The sequence below is a fragment of the Cucumis sativus genome, chromosome 2 (assembly GCF_000004075.3).
Source record: "Cucumis sativus cultivar 9930 chromosome 2, Cucumber_9930_V3, whole genome shotgun sequence".
NCBI lineage: Eukaryota > Viridiplantae > Streptophyta > Magnoliopsida > Cucurbitales > Cucurbitaceae > Cucumis > Cucumis sativus.
Window position 1 is genome coordinate 20,986,966 of NC_026656.2, and position 20,987 is coordinate 21,007,952.

Below are 20,987 nucleotides of genomic sequence, written 5' to 3' on the forward strand. Positions count from 1 at the left end.
ATATTTCGAACAAAGCAAGAAGTATTATATTACTCTCCATTAACTAAAAATGGATTCTTTTAATACAAAATTTAGTAGAAGATTGAATAGAGTATTGACATCCAATCGCTCTCTTGGTCAAGATGGCTCAGTAAAGAGATATCTGAGCAAGGGAGCAACAACGGCAATGCTCAAACTGTTCCCTAGTAGTGCGTAACTGCAAAAGAGAAAGCAAATACCCGTGTAACTATTTTGATAGTTTGAAACGGTAGAGGAGAAAAACAAAATTTTACTTCACAAACTTCAAAGACTGCTGAATCAAGTGCACGTGTGTTTAGAGACTTTTCATCAAAATCACTTCAAAATATGCTTTCTCGATCATTCTAAAAAAAAAAGAAAAATATTGAGCAAAGCAAATGGAAAGTCTAATGCCAAATTTGATTTTGAAAATTTGAGGTGATTTTGGACCTAACATTGCTTTCGTATTACAAACAAACTTCTAAACATGCCCTACCAATTTCGAAACTCACTTTCTAATGACTTGAATTTTCATCTCATGAAATCTAACCCAGCTGATGAGTGATGAATTGTCAAAGCCATCAGAAATCTGGTAGTTAACTGTTTGTTTCCTATGTTTATATTATCAAAGGAGTAAATGAGAAAGGTCCAAAAAGCCAGTCAGATCAAGTGTTCTTTTGGAGTTAATGAGAAAGGTCCAAACAGTGGAAGAAAAACTCATCGTTTTGTCATCCTAACAAATGTGACTAAAAGAGGCCTCCAGAGTTGAACCTACAAGTAATGAGAAAGGGAGGTGGGCGGTCCAAGGGAAAATGAAATACATACCGTTGTCTAAGACCGATGTGTTGGGGAAATTGAAAATCTTCCGGAAAGGAATGCAAGTTAGCAACCTAAAATTTGATAAATAAATAAAAAAAAAAGAACAAATTCTACGGATTAATTAACAGCATCAGCTTGAAGCAGAAAACTAACGAAGAATTAATCATTTTATATAAAAGTCATCCCGTACCTCTCTAGGAGTAAAATATCTGAGCTTCTGCTCTTTAAGAGAATGAGCCTTGCCCATCCCTTCAGTCTGCATTACAAGCCGTCAGTAACAAAAGTAAGAAAAATTGCAACTCTTTTGTACCCTGCACAAGATGTAGAAGACTATATATTCCAAACTATTATGTCAAGGATAAAATTTTACCTCAAAAGGTGCCAAAAGCGAGCCTGTGCCCTTAACATATCGGTAGTAGCTTTTTGTGAAACAGCAGCATCGCCTTGAATCAGGATATACAATATCTAAACTGTTTTAAGGATATAGTCTATAGTCTACAGTGAGCACTGATAAAACTATACAGATCATACTAACACTATAACAATTACGATTAAACATAAAATATTTCTGGATACCCATAGCACTGCCCCATCTGTCTATCAAACTGGATGGGACGAGATATTGATTAAAAGGTTCAATAACTTGCTCATCGGCATCCTTGTTTTTCTCCAATGCAACCTCACTTTGAATACTACTGGCATCATAAAAACTTAACTCCTGATGGTTGGAATGGTCAAGAAACCTACATATTGGCTCGCAAGAGAGCAATAACTTATCAGAAGTTGCTTGGGATCCATGAGTTTCAATGCTTTCTAAGTTAGCATCACTATCAAGTAATGGGTTTGGAGACCAAAGAAGTTGATTATTATATAATTCCTTCTCAAAGAATAAAGGCTTCCTTTTGGCCTGCAAAGGTACAAGGACCCCATATAAGGTAAGTAAGAAACACATTTTCCCTAAAATATATTAAAACACAAATGATAAGATCTCTGCTTGAAACACTTGATTCACAGAAAAATAATAACGTAGATGAGATCCATGCTATGTCATGTACCGACAGTTCAACAAATTGAACATAAACCACTGTTATAATTGTGGTCATTGAAAAAAATGTTTTTTAAAAAATCTCCAAACCGGTGGCCTTTGTCATCGAAGATTCATGATTTCTCCTCACTGTCCTCAGCCAATCAACCAGAAAAAAGCCATAGTGAATTTAATCAAAGCATTCATTTTCTTTGCCAAATGGGTGATTAATATGAATAGATTCCATCAAGGTCAGAAGAACTCCAGGCATCGCAGTGGGGCAACTGAGCAACGACAGGCAGAGCGTCTAGAAAGAACCAGCAAAAGGGTATCATAGAAATGGTGTTAAGGTGTTATTAGGATATAAAGTTTTGTTAGCAATTGCTTAGGGAGGTCCTTATGATATTTGGTTATAAATAGAGTCGAAGGGGAAGGAAGTATGTAAACATTGATTAATTGGTATAGGGCTCGAGTGATGTCAAGAGGGAAGGCTTCACAAATACGTCGAATTATTTATGTTTCAAAATAGTTGATTATGTTTTGGTTTGTATCAGAGCACTCAACAAAGAAATGCATCAATCTCCATTATGTTGGGATTGGTGTGACAGTACCTTTAATGGTTTTTTTAAATTCTTTATATTTACGAATGTTCAGGCCAATTTATGCACACATCAACTAATCTTACAAGACAATCTGTCTAACCCTACAACATTTGGATGTCAAGGAAGTCGAAGGAAATTAATTCTAGGTAGGTGGTTACTATGGATTGAACCTATGACCTCTAAGTTAGTAGAGACTATGTCTCATTTTTTACCACCATATCTTTAATGGTTTTAGATGGATATTAAGCATGAAGTGAATAAAAAAATGATTTAAAGAATTTTAACCCCATTAAAAGTGAATTTTTAGCCTAAAGTTTAGGGAAGGGTTTTAAACGGTCCTTGGATTGTTGTGCTAACATAGAAAAATGGTTAGCAATTATAATCTTTATGTAGCATCGTCTAGGTCTATCTTCAGTGCATGGCAAAACGACTATTTTCCCTCCACTTTATTGGATCATGCAGTACATTTACTTGCTTATTCATTAAAGACCTGGCCCCAAAACAAAATACCACAAATACATATGTTCCTTTGTTTCGTTCTTCACTATCTCATTCTTCATTGTTGTTGAAGTAGGCATAAACTAATAAAAAACTTGAAAATCCACAACATCAGGAAACAAGGAATTGAATCTCCACCTCCCTTCTTCCTCAAGCTACCACGTATATTAGCTAAGTATTTCCATGCTTTCCTTTATTTTAATCTTTTGTGGCAGTTGTGATATTGCATTTATCAAGATAAGGATGGTGGTCGTACAATCAAAACCCTTTTTTCAGTTTTGTTATGGGAAATTTTCAGCAGTTTCAATATTTGGTAGGTCAGTTGGTGCCATCAGGAAAACTCAATGGTGCTCTTTTGTGAAACATTTGACGTGATTTTTATTTTTATTTTATCCATGAATGCCTAGGTTAGTACGACCACATCCATACTATTCTCATGTACTTGATCCAACAACATTTAGATGACAAGGTAATTTGTGGCACGGCTTAATCTAAACCCACTCTCACTAAGACCTTTACTATTGCCAACCCATGGTGGTCTGTAAGGTTGAGGGTGCAAATCATCAAGGACAGAATGTTAAACCACATAGCTACTGAAACAAGGAATGTTATTCGATGGAATAAAAAGCTCCATGAAATTGTCATATTGGGGAAATTAAATAGGAAAGCAAAGCGCTTAACAATAAAATAAAAGCTGGGTAAGAACAAAGAGAAATGGAAGCGAGGGATGTATGCTACCAGACAGAAGTACCGCGGTCTGGAATATGGGACACCGAATTGCATTGGGCTTAAAATAAACTCTTGTGTAGAAAAACCAGTCTTTTCCAATATCTCAATCATTTTTGTATGTGTGTCAGATGTCTGCAACAAAAAGGAAGGCATCTAAAATATGATGAAGAATCAGTCAAATAAATTCCAGTGCCCAGATAAGTTCAAGCAACATACCTCAAAGCCGACAACGTTTTCCATGAATAACATTACTGGTGGCCTCGATGCTTCTACCATCAACTCAAGAATTTTGAGGAATGAAAATGCCCGAGCATCGCCAGATTGCTTTTGTAGACCTAATTACATGGTGCACAATTACCCACTTTCCACTTTATAAAATGTATGATGTACATGAATAAAAATGTAGCAGGAAGATTGTTCAAGTGAAAGGCTTGTAAATCAGGTAATGGTGTGAGCGTGTGTTTGTATATTTTGGCTGGAGCTTATAAATCAATGAAATTCTATTTAGGATGTAACTTTTACAACACTGTTACTCTGTTATGGATAAAAGATGAAAAGAAAAGGCAATTAACTGCAAGAAGTTATGAAATAATTGGTTAAAACATGGAAAAAAATGAGCAGTATTTCCTTGATATCGTCTAAGAATTCCAATATCATTTCACAATTTAATATTTTATATATTGCTGCAGATATATTTAGATAAATTGTCTAAATATATTTCATCATTGAAAAAGTATATTTAACAAAATTTTACTGTACACTTCGCTTCTCATGAATCTCCCGTTTATGCTTAACATGACTCCTGCCGTATTCAAGTGAGAATGGAAAATCATTTAAAATAATTTACGGAAAATTAACTAAGAAACTCAACTTTGTAAAAGAATATTCTCGAAATTAGAATGTAAAGTCTCTACTATATAACTAGTTCAATTCCAAAGCATGTTCCCCCAATGATAGTTGACAAGTAGAAATTTCTCACTTTATCACCGTGCTTTACGAATTACGAAGTTTACAAAACTGTAGACAATATAAACTATTTATTTACAATCAATCATCTGTAAAACATACCTTGTCTAGTATATGGTTGGCAAGGAGGTGAAAGAAGCCAAACATGAGCTTGGTAGCTGTCGATATCAGCAGCAGTCAGACTTTCAATGTTACCCTATCCAAATAAAGTGCTTAGAAAAGACTGACATGGCCAAATTATTTTAACATATCAAAGTTTATCCCAGTTTTATGCAAACTGAAGCAGCCTAAAATAGAAACCAATATATCACTAGTTGTTGAATAATGTCAAGCTGTATGCTCGGTTTTGTTCTTGCCAAAGATAACAACCTAATAAATGTTAGCTTTGATTCCAAATGCAGATAAACTTGCACAAAGATAACTGAATCAAACATTTGCATTACATCAACATTACAAAAATTCATATCATCTCTTCGCCCACCTGAACTTAGTGCCGGTGGTCAATTTATTGCACCCACAGGAATTAGGAGTGAAGTGATCTAATTTAGCACAAACCAAGGATAAGGAGAGGAGAAAAAGGCGCTCCAGCTGTTCAATTACACAACTCTTCAGTGTGGTTAGAAAGAGTGACCAAGGCAAGCCTAGTAAAGGTCTTGCTCTTGCCTTGCCTACTAATACGAACAGCTTTTCCTATTTCTCGAGTTCCAAATAAAGAACATAATAACTAAACTACGTATGGCAAATGACATTGGTCCATTAGTTGAGTTGAAGCAGCAGATTAACTTTAGTTTTACTGCAAAGGCAATAATTTAAAAGGGATCAAATCTCTAGTGACTTTTGATATGCACTGGGATATTCCTGCCTTGCCTCCAAGACCCATCACATATTCAAGGATCAAGTAACTACAGCTAAATTTTGATTGTGACATACAAGTTGAGGTGATGATCAAATAGGGAAATGGTAAAGATCTCTAAGCATGGTGTTTGATGAAGATACTAGAGGAACGGGATGATGAAACTTATGTCAAATAGAAATTTACTATTATAGATGATTTTTTCTAAGGATCCTAAACATCTAGACTCCAAATTAGATTATAGAACCAAAAACTAAGGATGCTACCATGCTGGACCTATGTAGTTGGGAATAATGAGAAGTCAAGGACTCTCCAGGGCTTGCTTTTTAATTTTAAGTTTGGTGTATTTCTAATAGCTCTCATTTGCTTTCTCAATCTTACCATTAGCTAGACCAAGGACACAGGTTTCTTTTGACCATAACTAAGCTTATAAGGAAAAACCAACACTCCTAGTTAAAGAAAATTTCTTCAGTATCTTAAATGTCTAGAGTCCAAATTTGATAATATATCCAAGAACTAAGGATGGCAGACCAGGGAAAATGAGAACTCAATTAAAGCCACCATGCCACCTGTGTTGTTGTAAAATTCAAGGACTGTCATCCCTTTTTTAGACTCAATTTTTAGTCCTTCTTGTAGTTCCTTTTTCATTCTGAATCTTACCAGTAGCTCAACGTAACCAAGCACACAGGATCACTTTTGACCACAACTCGTATAAGAAAAAAAAAAAAACACTCCTACTCAAAGGAAGTCTAGCCTGAACCGTTACATGTCCTGGTTTGTATAACGCTTATAGTTTGACAATTCAAAAGGAAATAAATAAATAGAAGAATCCACAACAGAAGTCATTTGAATGAGAGATTCCAACACAAATGCTTCATATAGTTACCATATTCTCCACTACGCTGTGAGTTCATGCTATATTTAAATTGTAATCATATCGCTATAAAAGTACGTTCATCAGAAAGAGTGATGTAATTTCCAACAAGATAGATCAAGCTTGGTTTCGACATTCAATAACCTCAACTTCAATCTACTACTTAAAACACGATCGAGAAGAATTGAATTAGCATCTCATTTCTGAATGAACAGAGTAGTTTCGTTATCTGTACTGAGAAGCAGCAAGACTAACCTCCTACAGAAACATAATGGAATTGTTTTCGGGACAATAAATATAATGGGGAAAACAATATCAACAGGATTTAGGACGCTTTTGCTTTGAAATTTCAAAAGGAACTCCGCAGCTGTAGACATTTGAATCAGATATTCCAACAAAAACACTTCATATACCTATCCTACTGTCCGCTTACGTTGTGAATTCATACTAGCTATACATCGTAATCTTTATTCTTATCACTTCAAAAGTATATCCTCCATTGTGCAGGAACTAATTTCTCACAAACTACAAAAGCTTTAGTTCCAATACTCGACAATTTGAGATTCAGTTTACTTCAAACGTCACTGGAGGTGATTTATTCAATTCCGTTGTTTCTAATGAGAAGCAGCAAAAACATAACCCTGAAGTAGAAAGCAAATCGTTCTAAACACGAGATAAAGAAGAAGATTCTGCCATACCTGGTATGGACGATCACCGAAATTGTGTTCGTATACATCGTTTGCTTTGTCGTTAATATCAAAAGCTTGTACCACTTTCGCATGGATGCCAGCACTCAGTAGCGAGTACCTCTGTTATAATTCAATGCACAAACAACGGCTATGTAAAGATGTGCGCCCGAGAAAGAGATGAAGGCAGAGAGAGACGTAGGGGAAAAGAGTACCATGCCACCAATGCCGCTGTAGAACTCGAGGACTCTCCATGGTTCGTCTTGCAGCTTCGGAAAAACCTTCTCCATTTACGCCTGATTATACCGCCCCGCCGGCACCCAATCTTTGTCCAGCAGTCGGGTTGAGACTACCGTGGGTCGTCTAACATTTTAATTATACTTATATCGATTCAGAGCTTGTGTTTTAAAATTAAATAAATAAAAATTAGGGAAATTGTTTTAAGGACAAACACTGTTCAGAATATTTACATAATATACATAAAAAAACGGATCCCAACAATTTTTTCGGGTTGGATTGAGAGTTGTTTTTCTTCTTTCTCTTTATTTCAAACAAAATTTTTATATTATTTTTAATAAATAGTTTGATCTCATCGGTCGAGTCAAACATACTTTTTACTTACACATTATTTTAGCTATAATTAGTGCTGCTATGCTACCAAACTTGTCCTCCAATTTATTCGTGTTAAAAGATTTAGATTTTGCTCGTTTCAATTACCCGACTAAAGAGTTTGATATTGCTATTTATTGCCACTACCTTTCGGATTGGGTAATTTACGTATGTCGTCTTTATTTAATGTGGTAGCCATTTATCGAGCTCCTTATTCGAAATTGAACCCTAATTCTTTGTCACCCGTCACCACCATAGTAAGCCACTATCCTACTATCGAAATTTGATAGGACATAAATTTCATCCCTATACATGTGTTTGTCTTGTTCACAACAAATGTGAGATATTATTGACCTATAATGTCAAATATATCTTTTTTATAATTTGGTTATTGGTTACTAATAAACCCACATAGGGATAAATATGATAGATAAAAGAAAAGGTAAGCTTATCGATCAAAATCAAAACTGTCTATATTCTTACAAAATTTAAAAAGTCGATCAACAAACTGGTTTCAATCGATCTATGTTCACTATTTGAATAGATAACCATTGACGTAACTGATGAAATATTGGATGTTACGTGGTACGACTACAGTTTAGCTAGAGATACAAACCTTAGCCCATGATACAACATAGAAGATATATTTCTCAATGGAGTTGAAAAGGATAAATCAAATGCTGAATTTTTTGTTTACAAGGTGTATTTTATTTACATTTATTACAATGGGCTGACAAAAGGACCAATGGGCTACTTTATAAGCCCAAAAGCAAAGGAATCCCGTTAAAGGTGAATCCATTAAAAATGGAAGAACTCTGAAGTCCAGTGAGCATCTTAATTCTCTTCTATATTAACCTACACAATACTTCCTTCTCTCCTAGCCTTCGCACTCATCTGGGTTTCACTTTATTCTGTGGTTCTGCGTTTTTCAGGTGATATTAGGGTTCCCACACTTCAATCTCTAACTCATCGACATTTGTTTCCAATTCTTCTTTGATCTGCTTTTCATTTACTATCTTCAACTATCTTTCATTTTAGGTTGGGTGACTTTATTGTTTGCCCCCTTTAATTTTAGTTTCGTTACGTTCTTCATGCATCATAATGTATACTTGAACTCCATTTCATTCAAGTTCACACTATATTTAGTATGAGCGATTAGTTATTTTTATCTGCATGTTTTCTTTGTATTATATAATATAAAATCTGTTTAGGGTTTAAGGATTTGCACTTGATTATTGAATAATATGCTTTACCGGGGATATTGGTATGGACCAAATTGGTTTACTGATAGTTTTTTCTTTACTGTAAATCCAGTTATCGGTTGCTTTTGCTTCTTGCGTACCCACACGAGTGAGTGTCTAGAATTTTTTTTTTTTTTTTTGTCAATATTTTGCGTCGTTTTCACGTTGACGAAGGATTGCTGTTTATTTTCTTCATGGTTTAACTAAATGTTACCAATTTATTTTTCCTCCCTTTTTTGAGTTTATGGTCATGTGAAAATTCTTGTGGGTTCGACCTGTTTTCTTTTAGTTATCCATTTTGATCCACTTCTAAAACTCATTATATTTTTCCTGCAGTTGATTTCAATCATTCGTTTTTTTATTTGATTGTCGATGGAATTTGACCATAGCGATTTCACACTAATGTTTGATGGAGAGAATTCTAGTTGATTTGTCATGCTTTAATACTTAGTATACTATATTGGAAGTGCAAACAATGTCTGCTCATCTACCTATATTCGTGAAACATGTTCCTTCCTAGGATGAAAATTTCTATGTACGTAGATTTAAGGAAAAAATAACTGGCAACAAAAGTATGGGAAGTACGTTTGTTATAAACGTTAGATGTCTATTTATTTTGGTCCTTTAAACTATCAGACACTCTATTGACGAACTATCCACGATAATCTATTTAGTTTTGGTTGCTATCAGCTAGGTATGTTTCACCGAGAATCTGGTCCACTCGTGCTTCCTTTCTTTTTATCCCTCCATTTCTTACTTAAGCGGCCACCCCCACCTCTCACCTTCTTTGCATTTTATTTTTTCATATTTTATTATCATTATCTATTTATCTCTTTTCCTCCATTTCTTCCTACTATATTTGTCAATTGGAATGGTGCTGACCTCTATTCAGCTCTTCAATTCAGGTCTATGGTCGTAGTGCAAATTTGAAGCTGAAGGAAGTTTAAGGAAGAAAATGACAAAGAAGAAGAACCTTTTGGTATTTCTGGATGTTTCAATTGATGGAGACCCCAGGGAAAGATTGGTTTTTGAGGTATTTACCCATTAAGACCTGCATAACTCATGGATCGAGAGCTTTGAGTCCTTGGTTGCGTGATACTTATTGGAGCCTTTGTTTGTTTAATTTTCTAATGAGAAATTTTTAGTTTAAAATTACAAAGGTGGCTACTCTTTTTGAACAGAAGAAAGGGTTAAGTTTACTGTTGTGGCCAGTGTTAACTTTTTAATATGGTTATTTTTGCAAGAGTAGATACTTATTCTTTTTTTTATCATGCATGGTCTTTTCAGCTCTTTTATGACGTTGCTCCAAAAACGGCGGAGAATTTTCGTGCACTGTGTACAGGTAAATCCTATGCTGAATATTAATGATTTTCTTAATGCAAACGCCACATTCCTTCTGTCACATCATGTTCGTAGTGTACAGGCGATATCATCTTATTCATATATAGAATTATGCATGTGTAGCAATATTCCCTTTTTTTACCTACTAATGTTGGTGGTCATATCTTTGTGTAAAATTAAGTTTATTTAATTTAACAATTATGGTGAACGCCAAGGACATGCCCTTCTTGGTTATAACTATTTACGTAGTTTTGGATTACTCATGTTGTATAACATTGTTTTATTTTACTTTTAGGAGAGAAAGGAATTGGCCCTAAAACTGGAAAACCACTACATTATAAGGGATCTTTTTTTCATCGGATTATTGGAGGTTCTATGGCACAGGTATGTTGATTTCATTGGGATGGACGTTTCCCTTAAATGTGATGGACTTTATATTGGCTTGAATGCTATGTTTTCTAGAATATGCCTTAGAAGTGGTCTGTCTTTTAGTCAGTTACCCTTGTTTATGCTGTAGGCTACAGGGCTGATGGTCAAGAATCCTTTTCTTGTGATGTAGTTTTAAGGTTGTACTTGTTAAGTTGTCCATCACAATTTTTACTTAGTTCTCATCTATACCTAAGTAATTTGTAGACATGTTATATATTTTCTTTAATATGAATTAATGGTTATTTTCTGTATCTTTCCAGGGTGGAGATTTTGTCAAACGAGATGGTATGTATTTTCTTTGGCCTGTTTATTTTTCTCATTGTGTTGTCTGTTGAAGTCATGTTTTTTTCTTACTGTTCGTTCATTTTACCTTTATTCTAAGGCTACAGCAATAAGCTTAACTCTGTAACTGGGTAGAGATGCCCTAACAATCTTTCTAATTGTTAACTTTCCTTTTTGGTTTAGTTTTTTTTTTTTTGAAGTTGTGCTTGCTGGGGGAGTAAAATGAATAAGTTATTCATGCTTAATAGGTGCTTCCAATTGATTGATTCAGCTGGCTGCTTTTTAAACCATAGTAATTATTGCGTTAAACTGTTAAACTGTAACTTGTATTTTTAAGAAAAATGAATTAGCTAACTTTGTAAATTCAATTAGGCAACACCTATTACTTTTTATTTCCTCTCCATCTCTTGACTTAGGATTTGGATTAATGTAGGATAGTTTAATAGTGTATTTTGTTTTGTCCCTTCAAAAAGGAGAAAAGGATGATCTGGGAGAATTTTGTGAGAGGTTTTTGCTAGAATTGATGAAAAAGAAAGAAACTGAAGAATTTTTTAAGATAAGGAACTCCTCTTTTATGGTGTTTTTGATGCTATAATTAATACGGTTTTGACTTGGGGTAAATGTTTTCCCTTATTGAACCACTGTCGCTTTATGACTCTCCTTTACAATTGGGAGAAGTTTTTGCATGTTTGTGTGTGGATTGATAGCTACCCTCCGATTTAATCTTATTTTTTGAGAAACCAAGACTGTATCAAGTAAATGTGAAATGCTGGGCTCTGATAACTACATCTTCCTAGGTGGAGTTACAAGCAGTGGTTTCTTTGAAAAGTTGTTTGAGTTTGACTATTCTATAGAGATTGTAAGAACGTCAACCTTTGACCATAGAGTTATTTATTATTATTATTTTTCGGATTGATAGCTGCCCTTGATTTGATTTATATTTTGAGAAACCTTGTTGAAGATTGTATCAAGTACATGTGAAGTGTTTGACAGCTGATAACTACATCTTCCTTTGTGGAGTTAGAAGCAGTGTGGTTTCTTCGAAAAGTTATTTGAATATAGTCTTTTTGTTATTCTGTAGAAGTTGTAAGAATGTGGACCTGTGAGCAGCAGTATTGACTGTTGTTAGTTTTTTGCACGATAAATTAATTTTCCCCGCTCTTATCTTACTCAGGTACAGTTGGAGAGAGCATTTATGGTGGAAAGTTTCCAGGTAAATTTTGCATTTTCTAAACATTATTTTGTTGCTTTTCAGGATGAAGTTTCAACATGGTTTCATTTAGCTTGTATTTACTGTTGTATTTAGTGTATGGTTTGGTAAGGGACAAGAGATCTGTTTGCTGAAATGGGCATTCACTTTTTCATTTGTTTCATCCCAATGTGACTAATCTTCAAATTCTGAGTTTGAGAGTTTTGAAGGCAAACATCCTTGTTTTTGGCTTAAGTAAAATATGTTTCTTTTCTCAAGTTTTGGTATTACATATGAGGACCATGCATATAATTTTTTGTTGCTATGGATTTCTGTCACTGATTCTTTTTTCATCCTTTGATTTTTTTTTACTTTGCTTGCATGGTTGCTTTATTGTTGAAATGGTCTGGTCTGCTAATGAAAGTATTGGTGATTGTTGATTTCTATGGTATTCTATATCTATACAGTTCATTTAGATTCATTTCATTGTCATGATAAAGAATATTTTGTTAAATAAGAAAATGCAGGTCACGGAGCCCCACTTGTTGTTTTCCATGAGGTTCTTCCCCTACATTGATAGGTTTCCTTTTCATCCAAGTATATTACTGCTTTATATTCTTTTATAGACATTTTACTGAAATAACTTCTTCACGTGATACCAATCTTGTTTCAGTACTCTTGTTTCTTAATATGATATTATCTTAATTCATCTGTTGTAATTTTATGGGATAGGTCTGCAGTGTCTAACGCTATGTTTATTTTCTGACTGTTACTGCATGGGTTTCTTTAAGTGCATCTCATGCTTTGTATATAGATTTTCAGATGCATCCTTCTGCTTAGATACAATTGATTGTTCTTACAAGCTATTGAAAGAGTTTTCATGAGCATCTTATTTTGGTAAAATTGAGGGTAACAAACGTTTGAGATTGGTACAGATGAACTTCCTCGACTAAAGCATGATGGACCTGGTCTTCTATCCATGGCTATTGCTGACCGTGACACTTTAGGCTCCCATTTTCTTATCACATTTAAGGCTAATAACCATCTTGATAGGTTTGTTACTGCCTATTGTGGATATTTTTCTTTGTTTCTTGTACATTTATTTCTAATACTATTGTGCATATTCAATGGAGGTGACTTGAACTTTGATGAATTGCAAATATTATTTTTGTTGACTTGAGCTCTCAGTCTGCCTTCTATTCTGCTCTTTTAGGAAGCATTTAGTGTTTGGAAAGCTTGTCCAAGGTTTTGACGTACTGAAAAAGATGGAAAGAGTGGATGTAGAAGATGGCATTCCAACTGTTACAGTGAAAATTGTTAATTGTGGCGAGTTTAATGAAGGTAAAAACTACCAAACATATCGATGACTTGTTATTTATTTTATTAATGTTAATTATTTTTTGTGAGATAGTTTGTTGACCCTAAGCCCATTCTGTAAACAGCAAGTTGACTTTTTAATGCGTTTTCCCCCCTTTTGAGTTAAATTCTTTGTACTATCATTGAACTTTCCATCTAATTATCATTTTGCATGCAGAAAAAAGAAAGATAAATAAAGTGAAAACAGGAAAAAATGCTTCGGATGATGATAGTCAAGAAGAAAAGCGAAGAGGAAAGCCGAAAAAATCAAGGGAAAGGAAGAGGAGGAAGAAAAAATACGACACGTCCGATTCAGATAGTTCTTCTGATTCAGAATTAGACTCAGACTCAGATAGTGATTCTGACACCGATTTGTCATCATCCTCATCATCTTCTGAAAGTTCTTCCAGTGATGACAGGTCTAGAAAGAGAAAGAGAACTTCTAAGAGAGGAAGATATAGGCGTGGGAGGAGAAAGGATAAGAGACGCCGAAAGAGGCGGAGGCATGATAAGAAGTCGAGAAGAAAATCTAAAAGGTTCTTGATATTTTCACTTAAAAGTACTTTTCTATTATTTATTATTCAAGAGAAAAATTGTTTGTATAATTTCACATATTTTCAGATGCAGCTTTAGGACATCAATTTTGTACCCCCATCCAGTTGGTTCGTATAAAGGTCTAGAAGGGAGTTGGTGGGGGGGGGGGGGGGGGGGGCGAACTTGGAGAAGTTTGATAGATAGGGCTTTTGAGCTACATCATAACAGGTGCAGCTTTAGTTTTCTCTTAATTTAGGGCAAATGACATGATGTTGGTCTTGAGTAAGGTTGATGCCTTTTCCAGTTATGGATCTACAATGGGTTATGGTGGAGGTTTTTTAATCATATGATTATTATAATGTTTTGTTTTACTAAAAGCAACTTTGTTGAACGAGATGTAGAAAAGAAAAGAGTTCACTCTAAGTTTGGACAATATCTTCAAGCTTGCGAAAACAAACAAGATAGTGTAATTGGAAAGGGAAAGGGTGTACGTCTAATTGCTAGAACAAAAATAAACCTTTCCTAGAACAACTCAAGGGAATTTTCCTCACTCACTAACACATCATTCTTTTCAAAGTATATGGACTAGAAGAAAGCTGTAACATAGGCAATCTCTTATAATTGTTGCTCCCGAAATTTCATTTTTGGTTTGATACGAAATTGTGAATTTCAAGTAAAAAAAAATGGACGTACAACACTTGAGCCTGGTCTTTGGGATGGGGGTGAAGAGACCTTTGATGTCATTTGAAATAGGGATGACCTTCCAAGAGACTTAAAACTTAGCTCCAAGAATTGCTTAGCGCAATAGGAAAGAAAAAGAAAAAATGTGATTTTGAGACCCTCTATTAAATATTTAGAATTGCTCTGTATTTCAAGACATTTCCTTCGAGTTGGAAAGAGAAGATTAATTGGTGCTGGGGGCTTTTAGGACATCAATTTTGTGATGTGTTTGCTAGTTAACTTAAGAACTTCTAGTTTCCTCCAAAGATTAAGTTTCTTTCAATCGATTCTTATGCAAGATGGCCATTATTTAACACTCAATTTTTTCTCATCACAAGGGACTTGGACAGTCTTTCAGATACTGAAAGTGATAGCAAGAGCAGAAGCACGTCTGAGCAAGATGGCCTTGATGTTCAAGGAAAAGATCTGAACCGCAAAGGCATATCCGGGAAATCTGGTAATTTTTTCCCTTCATCCTCCATTGTGATAAATTATGAAGTTGGGCGGTTTTTCATTTCGTATCTAGTTTTTCTCAATCATTATTTGATTTACATGCATTATTCTGGGTGTTATGATGTCTGGCAGCTGAAGATGTACCTCAAGCCTCAGATGCCCGCCACAGAAGGAGAGGAGAGGCGGATGTGGTGGAAAATGATGGGGAGAGATCCCCCAAGGAGAATGGTGAGCGGAGGAGCAATGGTGTTGCTGCTGTGGATTCTAAATCTGACAGAAGCTTGGAAAGACAGCCTGATATTGTAGATGACCACCCTGGAAAATCTAGGTCCACTCTCCATTCTTGTCACACCTCCGTTATTCTTTGTAATTGTTCCAGATCTGGTATTTTATTAAAAGTTGATGAGCAGGAGTCGAAGCATTAGTCCTAGAAGGACAATGAGTAAGAGTATGAGTATTAGTCCCAGAAAGACTCACAGCAAGAGCCACAGTGTTAGTCCAAAACAAAGTATGAGCAGGAGTCGAAGTGTTAGTCAAAGCCCACCACAAGCACCATTGAGGAGCAAGAGCATCAGTAGAAGTCCTGTTCGAAATGGAAGCAGGAGCGTCAGCAGAAGTCCTGTTAGAAATGGTAGCAGAAGCCCAGGTAGAAGTATTAGCAGGAGTCCAGGTAGGGGAAGGAAAGGTAGGAGTATCAGTAGAAGCCCATTACGAAGCGGGCATCAGAGAGGTATTAGCAGAAGCCCCGTGAGATCCAATCCACAAAGAAGTCCAAGCAGGAGCCCACCTAGAAGAGCCTCTAGAAAATCAATTAGTAGGAGTCCTGCAAGAGTTTCCAGAAGTGTAAGCAGAAGTCCGGTGAGATCCTCTCGTCAGAGTTTGAGCAGAAGCTCAGGTAGGGCACCATCCAGGAGGAGTATCAGTCGAAGTCCTCGAGCACCAGCTAGGAATCGAAGGAGCTACTCTAGGAGTCATACCCCCATCCGGAGGCCAAGGTCTCCGACATCTGATAGAGGGATAAGTGCATCAAGAAGTGTTTCTCCAGAAGGGTCTCCGAAGCGCATCAGAAGGGGGCGTGGTTTTAGCGAGCGTTATTCATTTGCTCGTAGATACAGAACACCTTCTGCATCTCCTGTCAGGTCATACCGTTACAGTGGAAGAGTTGAACGTGACAGGTGAGCTTTTTGATCAGCATTCAGTTTGTGTTTATCACGCTCCCAGTTTTCTATGCTTCTCAGTGAAGTGCTCAGATAATTGATCTTTTAAATGCTTGCTTTTGTTATTAGATATTCAAACTACAGAAGATATTCTCCTAGGCGCTATAGAAGCCCTCCTAGAGGAAGATCTCCGCTAAGGTCTGTCGTCTCTACCATATTTCACTATTAAAGTTCCGAATTAAATTCATGATCACTGGTGATTCTTCCCCATTTGATTGAATACCACACCGTATTTTCAATTTTGAGGCAATCTCTTACCCATGGCCAACTTAAAAGCTTAAATCTTTTAAACCATTACAAATTGCTATGGTCGTGCCAACAGTCTTTGATTTTAAGTTGCTTGATAACTTCTCATTTATACAGATACAGGAACAGCAGAAGAAGCAGGACTCCCTCTGCATCCCGTAGTCCGCGTTACCGTAGTCGTCGTTATAGCCGTAGCCGAAGCCCCATTAGGAGCCGTTCCCCAGTTGAGGGATCCAGGTCTCGTTTGTCTCCTAGAGTAGGTAGGCGGAGATCTCTTTCAAGGAGCAGATCCCCATCGAAATCAAGGTCCCCTGCTGATTCTCAATCCCCCAGAAGAACGAGCAGAGATAGGTCCAGGTCGCCTTCTGCAAGTCCAGTTGGGAAAAAGGGTCTGGTTTCTTACGGTGATGGATCTCCAGATTCAGAGAGGTGAAAAGGATCATTGAAAGAAAGAAGGTGTTCCAGCTCTCCCCCTCTTGTTCCTCGAAGGAGAAAAAGAAAAAACAAACCTTTATGATTTCGTGGAGACCCATCCAAAATGGATTCTAGGCTACTGTATTAAAATCCCGGCTTAGATTTGTATCAGAGTATGCTTCCTAGGATATGTAGTGAAATAATATTGCCTTGGATCGTTGTTTTTTTTTTTTTTTTTTTGGTTTTGGTATTCAGACTTTTTGTATGTTTGTAGGTCGTTAGCCAGTTTGGTGAGATATTCTATATCTTACGTTGATTATTAAAATTTGAAGATTCTAGTTGGCACAATATTTTGGCTTACCTCTTCTTTTTCTTTATCGGGATAAAGCGTCTTTCATTATTTGATGTTACCTAAAGGACTCGGTGGTGTTTACCAGTTTCAAACTAGAATTTTTGGTTTGAAATTGTTGTTTTAAAGAAAGTTTTTACCCATCTAGGTTGGCCTGTTGGGTTGGGGGATTATTTATGTTTTCTTTAGTAAACAGTTATAGAGATTCAACGTCAGCAAACCTCTCATGTCAATTGCACTTATTTCTGTTTTTGTTTCATGTTCAATTTCTTGTTTCGTTTCAATTGTCATGAAATAGAATAGTTGCAAGTTATGTATTTGTTGAAACCTGAAGGATCGAAATGGATGAGTTTCTTTACTGGCTTCTGACTTTGGGAATGTTTTGATGAGTCCTAGATACGTAAACTTTAGTTCTTTGGATCCAATACTAAAATTTTCTTACCAACTTAAAGTTCAAATTACACGGATAACGTAATGTTTAATTAAACGATATAACGTAATGTTCTTTTAGATGTGCGTCAACTTGAAGATGGCAAATCATTAAAAAGAAAAAAGAAACCTCTAAAATTTATCAGACAAAAAGCATATGCACTAAATTTATATGTACATTACCTTTGATTTAATTTAAACCCAAATCGTTATACCAATTAAATATCTAAAATGTAATATAAAAATCAAGTAGTGGCGACAGCATCTATTTTATATACAAATGAATGGATTTGAAGGTGATTAAGAGATCTATTTTAGTCCCATCGCGTATTATTCCAAAGATCAAATACCAACTTGGTAATACACAAAGGATTTCTTTTAGTACCAAAGAGTTGACAACTTTTCTTAAAAAAAAAAAAAAAGGCAATATCTTTTTCTTTATGTTTTAAATATCCATTTTTAACCAAAGTAAAAGTAGTGCTTCATAACTTTAGTTTTGAAAAACAGCATAATCGATTTTGCAAAAATGGTCAATTTTTCATTAAGAGGAATTTGACTTTTTGACTTGGGGACCAAAATTTCCCTCCCAAGTGCATTAAAACGACATACTTTCTATTTGATAGGAATATAAGGTGAAATAAAATTATTTTCTTTGATATTTTTCGCATAAATAACATATATATATATTATTCATTGAACACCCATCAAATCAGAAAATACAGAAAAATCTTTTCATATCCAAAATTTAAGAATATTTTTTTTAGTATAGCATGCAAATGATGGGAGTGAATGAATAGAACAAGAAAATATGTATTCGGCAATATTTTGGATTGGACTATTGATGTAATGAGAAGCATTAATTCTCATACTACAAGATTTCTTTTTTCTTCTTAAAAATAAAAAAGAGAGAACAAGACGCCAATTTGGAAAAAAAGTTATTTCTCTTTTGTAAAGAGAACCTTCATTTTATCTTTTTAAAGTTGGAGCAATTGCTATCTTTAAAATTTTGATTATAATGTTGACTTAAAGGAATGTCCTCACAAGAATATAAAATTATATAATCCATGAAGATTCTCTCAGCTGAAAGAAAATATATTGTTTTTTCTAAAAAAAATCCATTTTCATTTTCTCCTAAGAAAACTCCTTAAATTAATTTCAAATTGACACTTCTAACATTTTTAATTTCAAATTTTAACTAAATAGTTTTTTTTTTTTTGGCTTTAATACAGGCGTGCTTTATTAATCTCTACTGTCTTAAAAGAGGCAATGTAGGAAGTATTCATACATGTCTTCTTTGCTCTTATATTTTTCACAAATTTCTATATTGCTATTTTTCGTGTGGTCGTGACTTTTCAAATGTAAGTATCAGTATAGAAGAAATGAGAAGTGATATTTAAGAGACAATAGAGGTAACTTTTTCAATTTTTAAGTTTAATATAATATTTTAAAAATAAGTATAATTAATGTTAGCAGAAAATAACTTCATGTGATCCAAAGTTTAGAGAAAATATATACATATAAAAAGATTTACTTGAATGAAAGTAGTAATTAGTATGATGAAACAATGAATTATTTCGTGTGACTTCATAGTAGATATGTTGGCAACACGTATACTTTTATTTATTCATTAGATGTTAAAAATCACAATTTAATAAACAATTAGAACTACAATATTTTATATACATTACACGTACCTCCATGTTTTTGTAAAAAAATTATAACATTTTGAAATCAAACTCAAAATCTAAAAAAAATTTCAACATATCTTGAGGGTGAGGTTTGAAGAAACGATGAGTTAGATGGTTGAATTGAAATGAAGGATTAAAAAAAAATGTTGGGAGAAGAATCTTTTCAAAATAGAAGAAATCAAAGGAGATCTAAAAAATTCATAGCTGTCTTGCATAGGGCTTTCATTCTATAATTGACCAAATTCTCGTATTCCTTTATTATCATTGGGGTTTATAATGAAGGTGAAGAAAAGGTACAACATACGTGTTGCGTATTGAGTAATAGTATAAAATGTGCTTCACATTAATCTGTCCATTTCAAATTTTGGATAAAATCTCTCCCTTTGTCACATTTCATTTCCTAAAGTTTCTTTTAACCTTTTATTTTCATATTTCCCATCTTCTGTTACTTTTCCTTTTCACACTTTAATAGATTCTTTAAATATTATAACCCTTATGCTATATATATGAAAGGGAGACAACAACTAATTTACATCTTATTTTGTCATTATATATATATATATATATATATATATATATTTTTATATATTTCCTATTTTGTTCCTTTACACTGTTACATATAAAATAGTGTACTGTTCGTGTATGAGTGTGATTTAATAGTCATATATATGTGAAATCATAATTACAATCAAACGATGGATATATGTTTGATTAATTAGACGTCAAATCCTTGATCTCAATATATAACTATTTAGATGAACATGATGTATTCTAATTTACAAATAATGTTTAAATTAATTAACAATCATATACTTTAAGCGTACTAAAATAAAACTATAAATTTCACATGCATCACACGTCTTATTAAAATAGAAGTAATAGGTATATATATATATGTTCATCTTAAGAATATTATTGACGCTTTTAACAAAACAACAATGTGTTTGGAATAACTTTGAAAAATGATTTTTCTATAAACACCATTGATAAAAGAATAATAATAAAATAAAAGTAAAAAAGGAAATACCTTGGAAAAGTGATTAATTCAGTAAATAGCTTCGATTGAATAACGAAGAAAATCAGATTCTTATTATAATTGAAATAACAAAGAATTCTATATCACTCGTTTGGCTTGGACTAAAAAAAAAAAAAACCAAACTTTTTGAAAAGTTGTACCCAACCAATTATGTCATATTTCTACCATTTCTTTAAACTATTTTAGCTCATATTCTTTTCTAAAATTTTGGGAAATTTATTATGGATAGTAAAAAAAAAAAAAAAAAAAAAAAAAAAAAAAAAAAAAAAATATATATATATATATATATATATATATATATATATATATATATATATATATATATATATTTATAAAATATAATAAAAAAATAAAAAATGATGAATTTTACTATATTCTATAAAAAGTTTCAATACTATGTTATTTT

The 20,987-nt window shown here is 34.1% G+C and overlaps 2 protein-coding genes across 10 annotated transcripts; one reads left to right on the plus strand and one right to left on the minus strand.

Moving 5' to 3' along the window:
* Window positions 1–3: 3 nt before the first annotated feature.
* LOC101219472 (tRNA (cytosine(38)-C(5))-methyltransferase 2) lies at window positions 4–7,423 on the minus strand. Of its 3 annotated transcripts, none has more exons than XM_011651502.2 (11): window positions 7,264–7,423; window positions 7,061–7,171; window positions 4,738–4,793; window positions 3,886–4,004; window positions 3,679–3,801; window positions 1,393–1,723; window positions 1,187–1,281; window positions 1,007–1,072; window positions 823–887; window positions 510–608; window positions 4–196 (listed from the first exon to the last, which is right to left on the minus strand). In XM_011651502.2, the coding sequence occupies exons 2-11, from the start codon at window positions 7,141–7,143 to the stop codon at window positions 118–120; spliced, it is 1,116 nt and encodes a 371-aa protein (XP_011649804.2). In that variant the 5' UTR covers window positions 7,144–7,171; window positions 7,264–7,423; the 3' UTR covers window positions 4–117. The 3 variants fall into 3 exon arrangements, with proteins under 3 accessions (XP_011649804.2, XP_031737320.1, XP_004138735.1); XM_031881460.1 differs by having other exon boundaries at window positions 4,738–4,831; XM_004138687.3 differs by lacking the exon at window positions 510–608 and having other exon boundaries at window positions 4,738–4,831.
* A 1,017-nt stretch (window positions 7,424–8,440) lies between these two features.
* On the plus strand, window positions 8,441–17,439 carry LOC101210345 (peptidyl-prolyl cis-trans isomerase CYP95). Of its 7 annotated transcripts, none has more exons than XM_031880760.1 (15): window positions 8,518–8,589; window positions 8,972–9,007; window positions 9,791–9,931; window positions 10,186–10,240; window positions 10,535–10,623; window positions 10,929–10,953; window positions 12,125–12,163; window positions 13,075–13,192; window positions 13,353–13,480; window positions 13,674–14,031; window positions 15,088–15,206; window positions 15,335–15,530; window positions 15,613–16,377; window positions 16,489–16,557; window positions 16,783–17,439. In XM_031880760.1, the coding sequence occupies exons 3-15, from the start codon at window positions 9,854–9,856 to the stop codon at window positions 17,096–17,098; spliced, it is 2,355 nt and encodes a 784-aa protein (XP_031736620.1). In that variant the 5' UTR covers window positions 8,518–8,589; window positions 8,972–9,007; window positions 9,791–9,853; the 3' UTR covers window positions 17,099–17,439. The 7 variants fall into 7 exon arrangements, with proteins under 7 accessions (XP_011649805.1, XP_011649806.1, XP_031736620.1 ...); XM_031880761.1 differs by having other exon boundaries at window positions 8,523–8,589; window positions 9,804–9,931; XM_011651503.2 differs by lacking the exon at window positions 8,972–9,007 and having other exon boundaries at window positions 8,441–8,589; window positions 9,804–9,931.
* The last annotated feature ends 3,548 nt before the right edge of the window (window positions 17,440–20,987 follow it).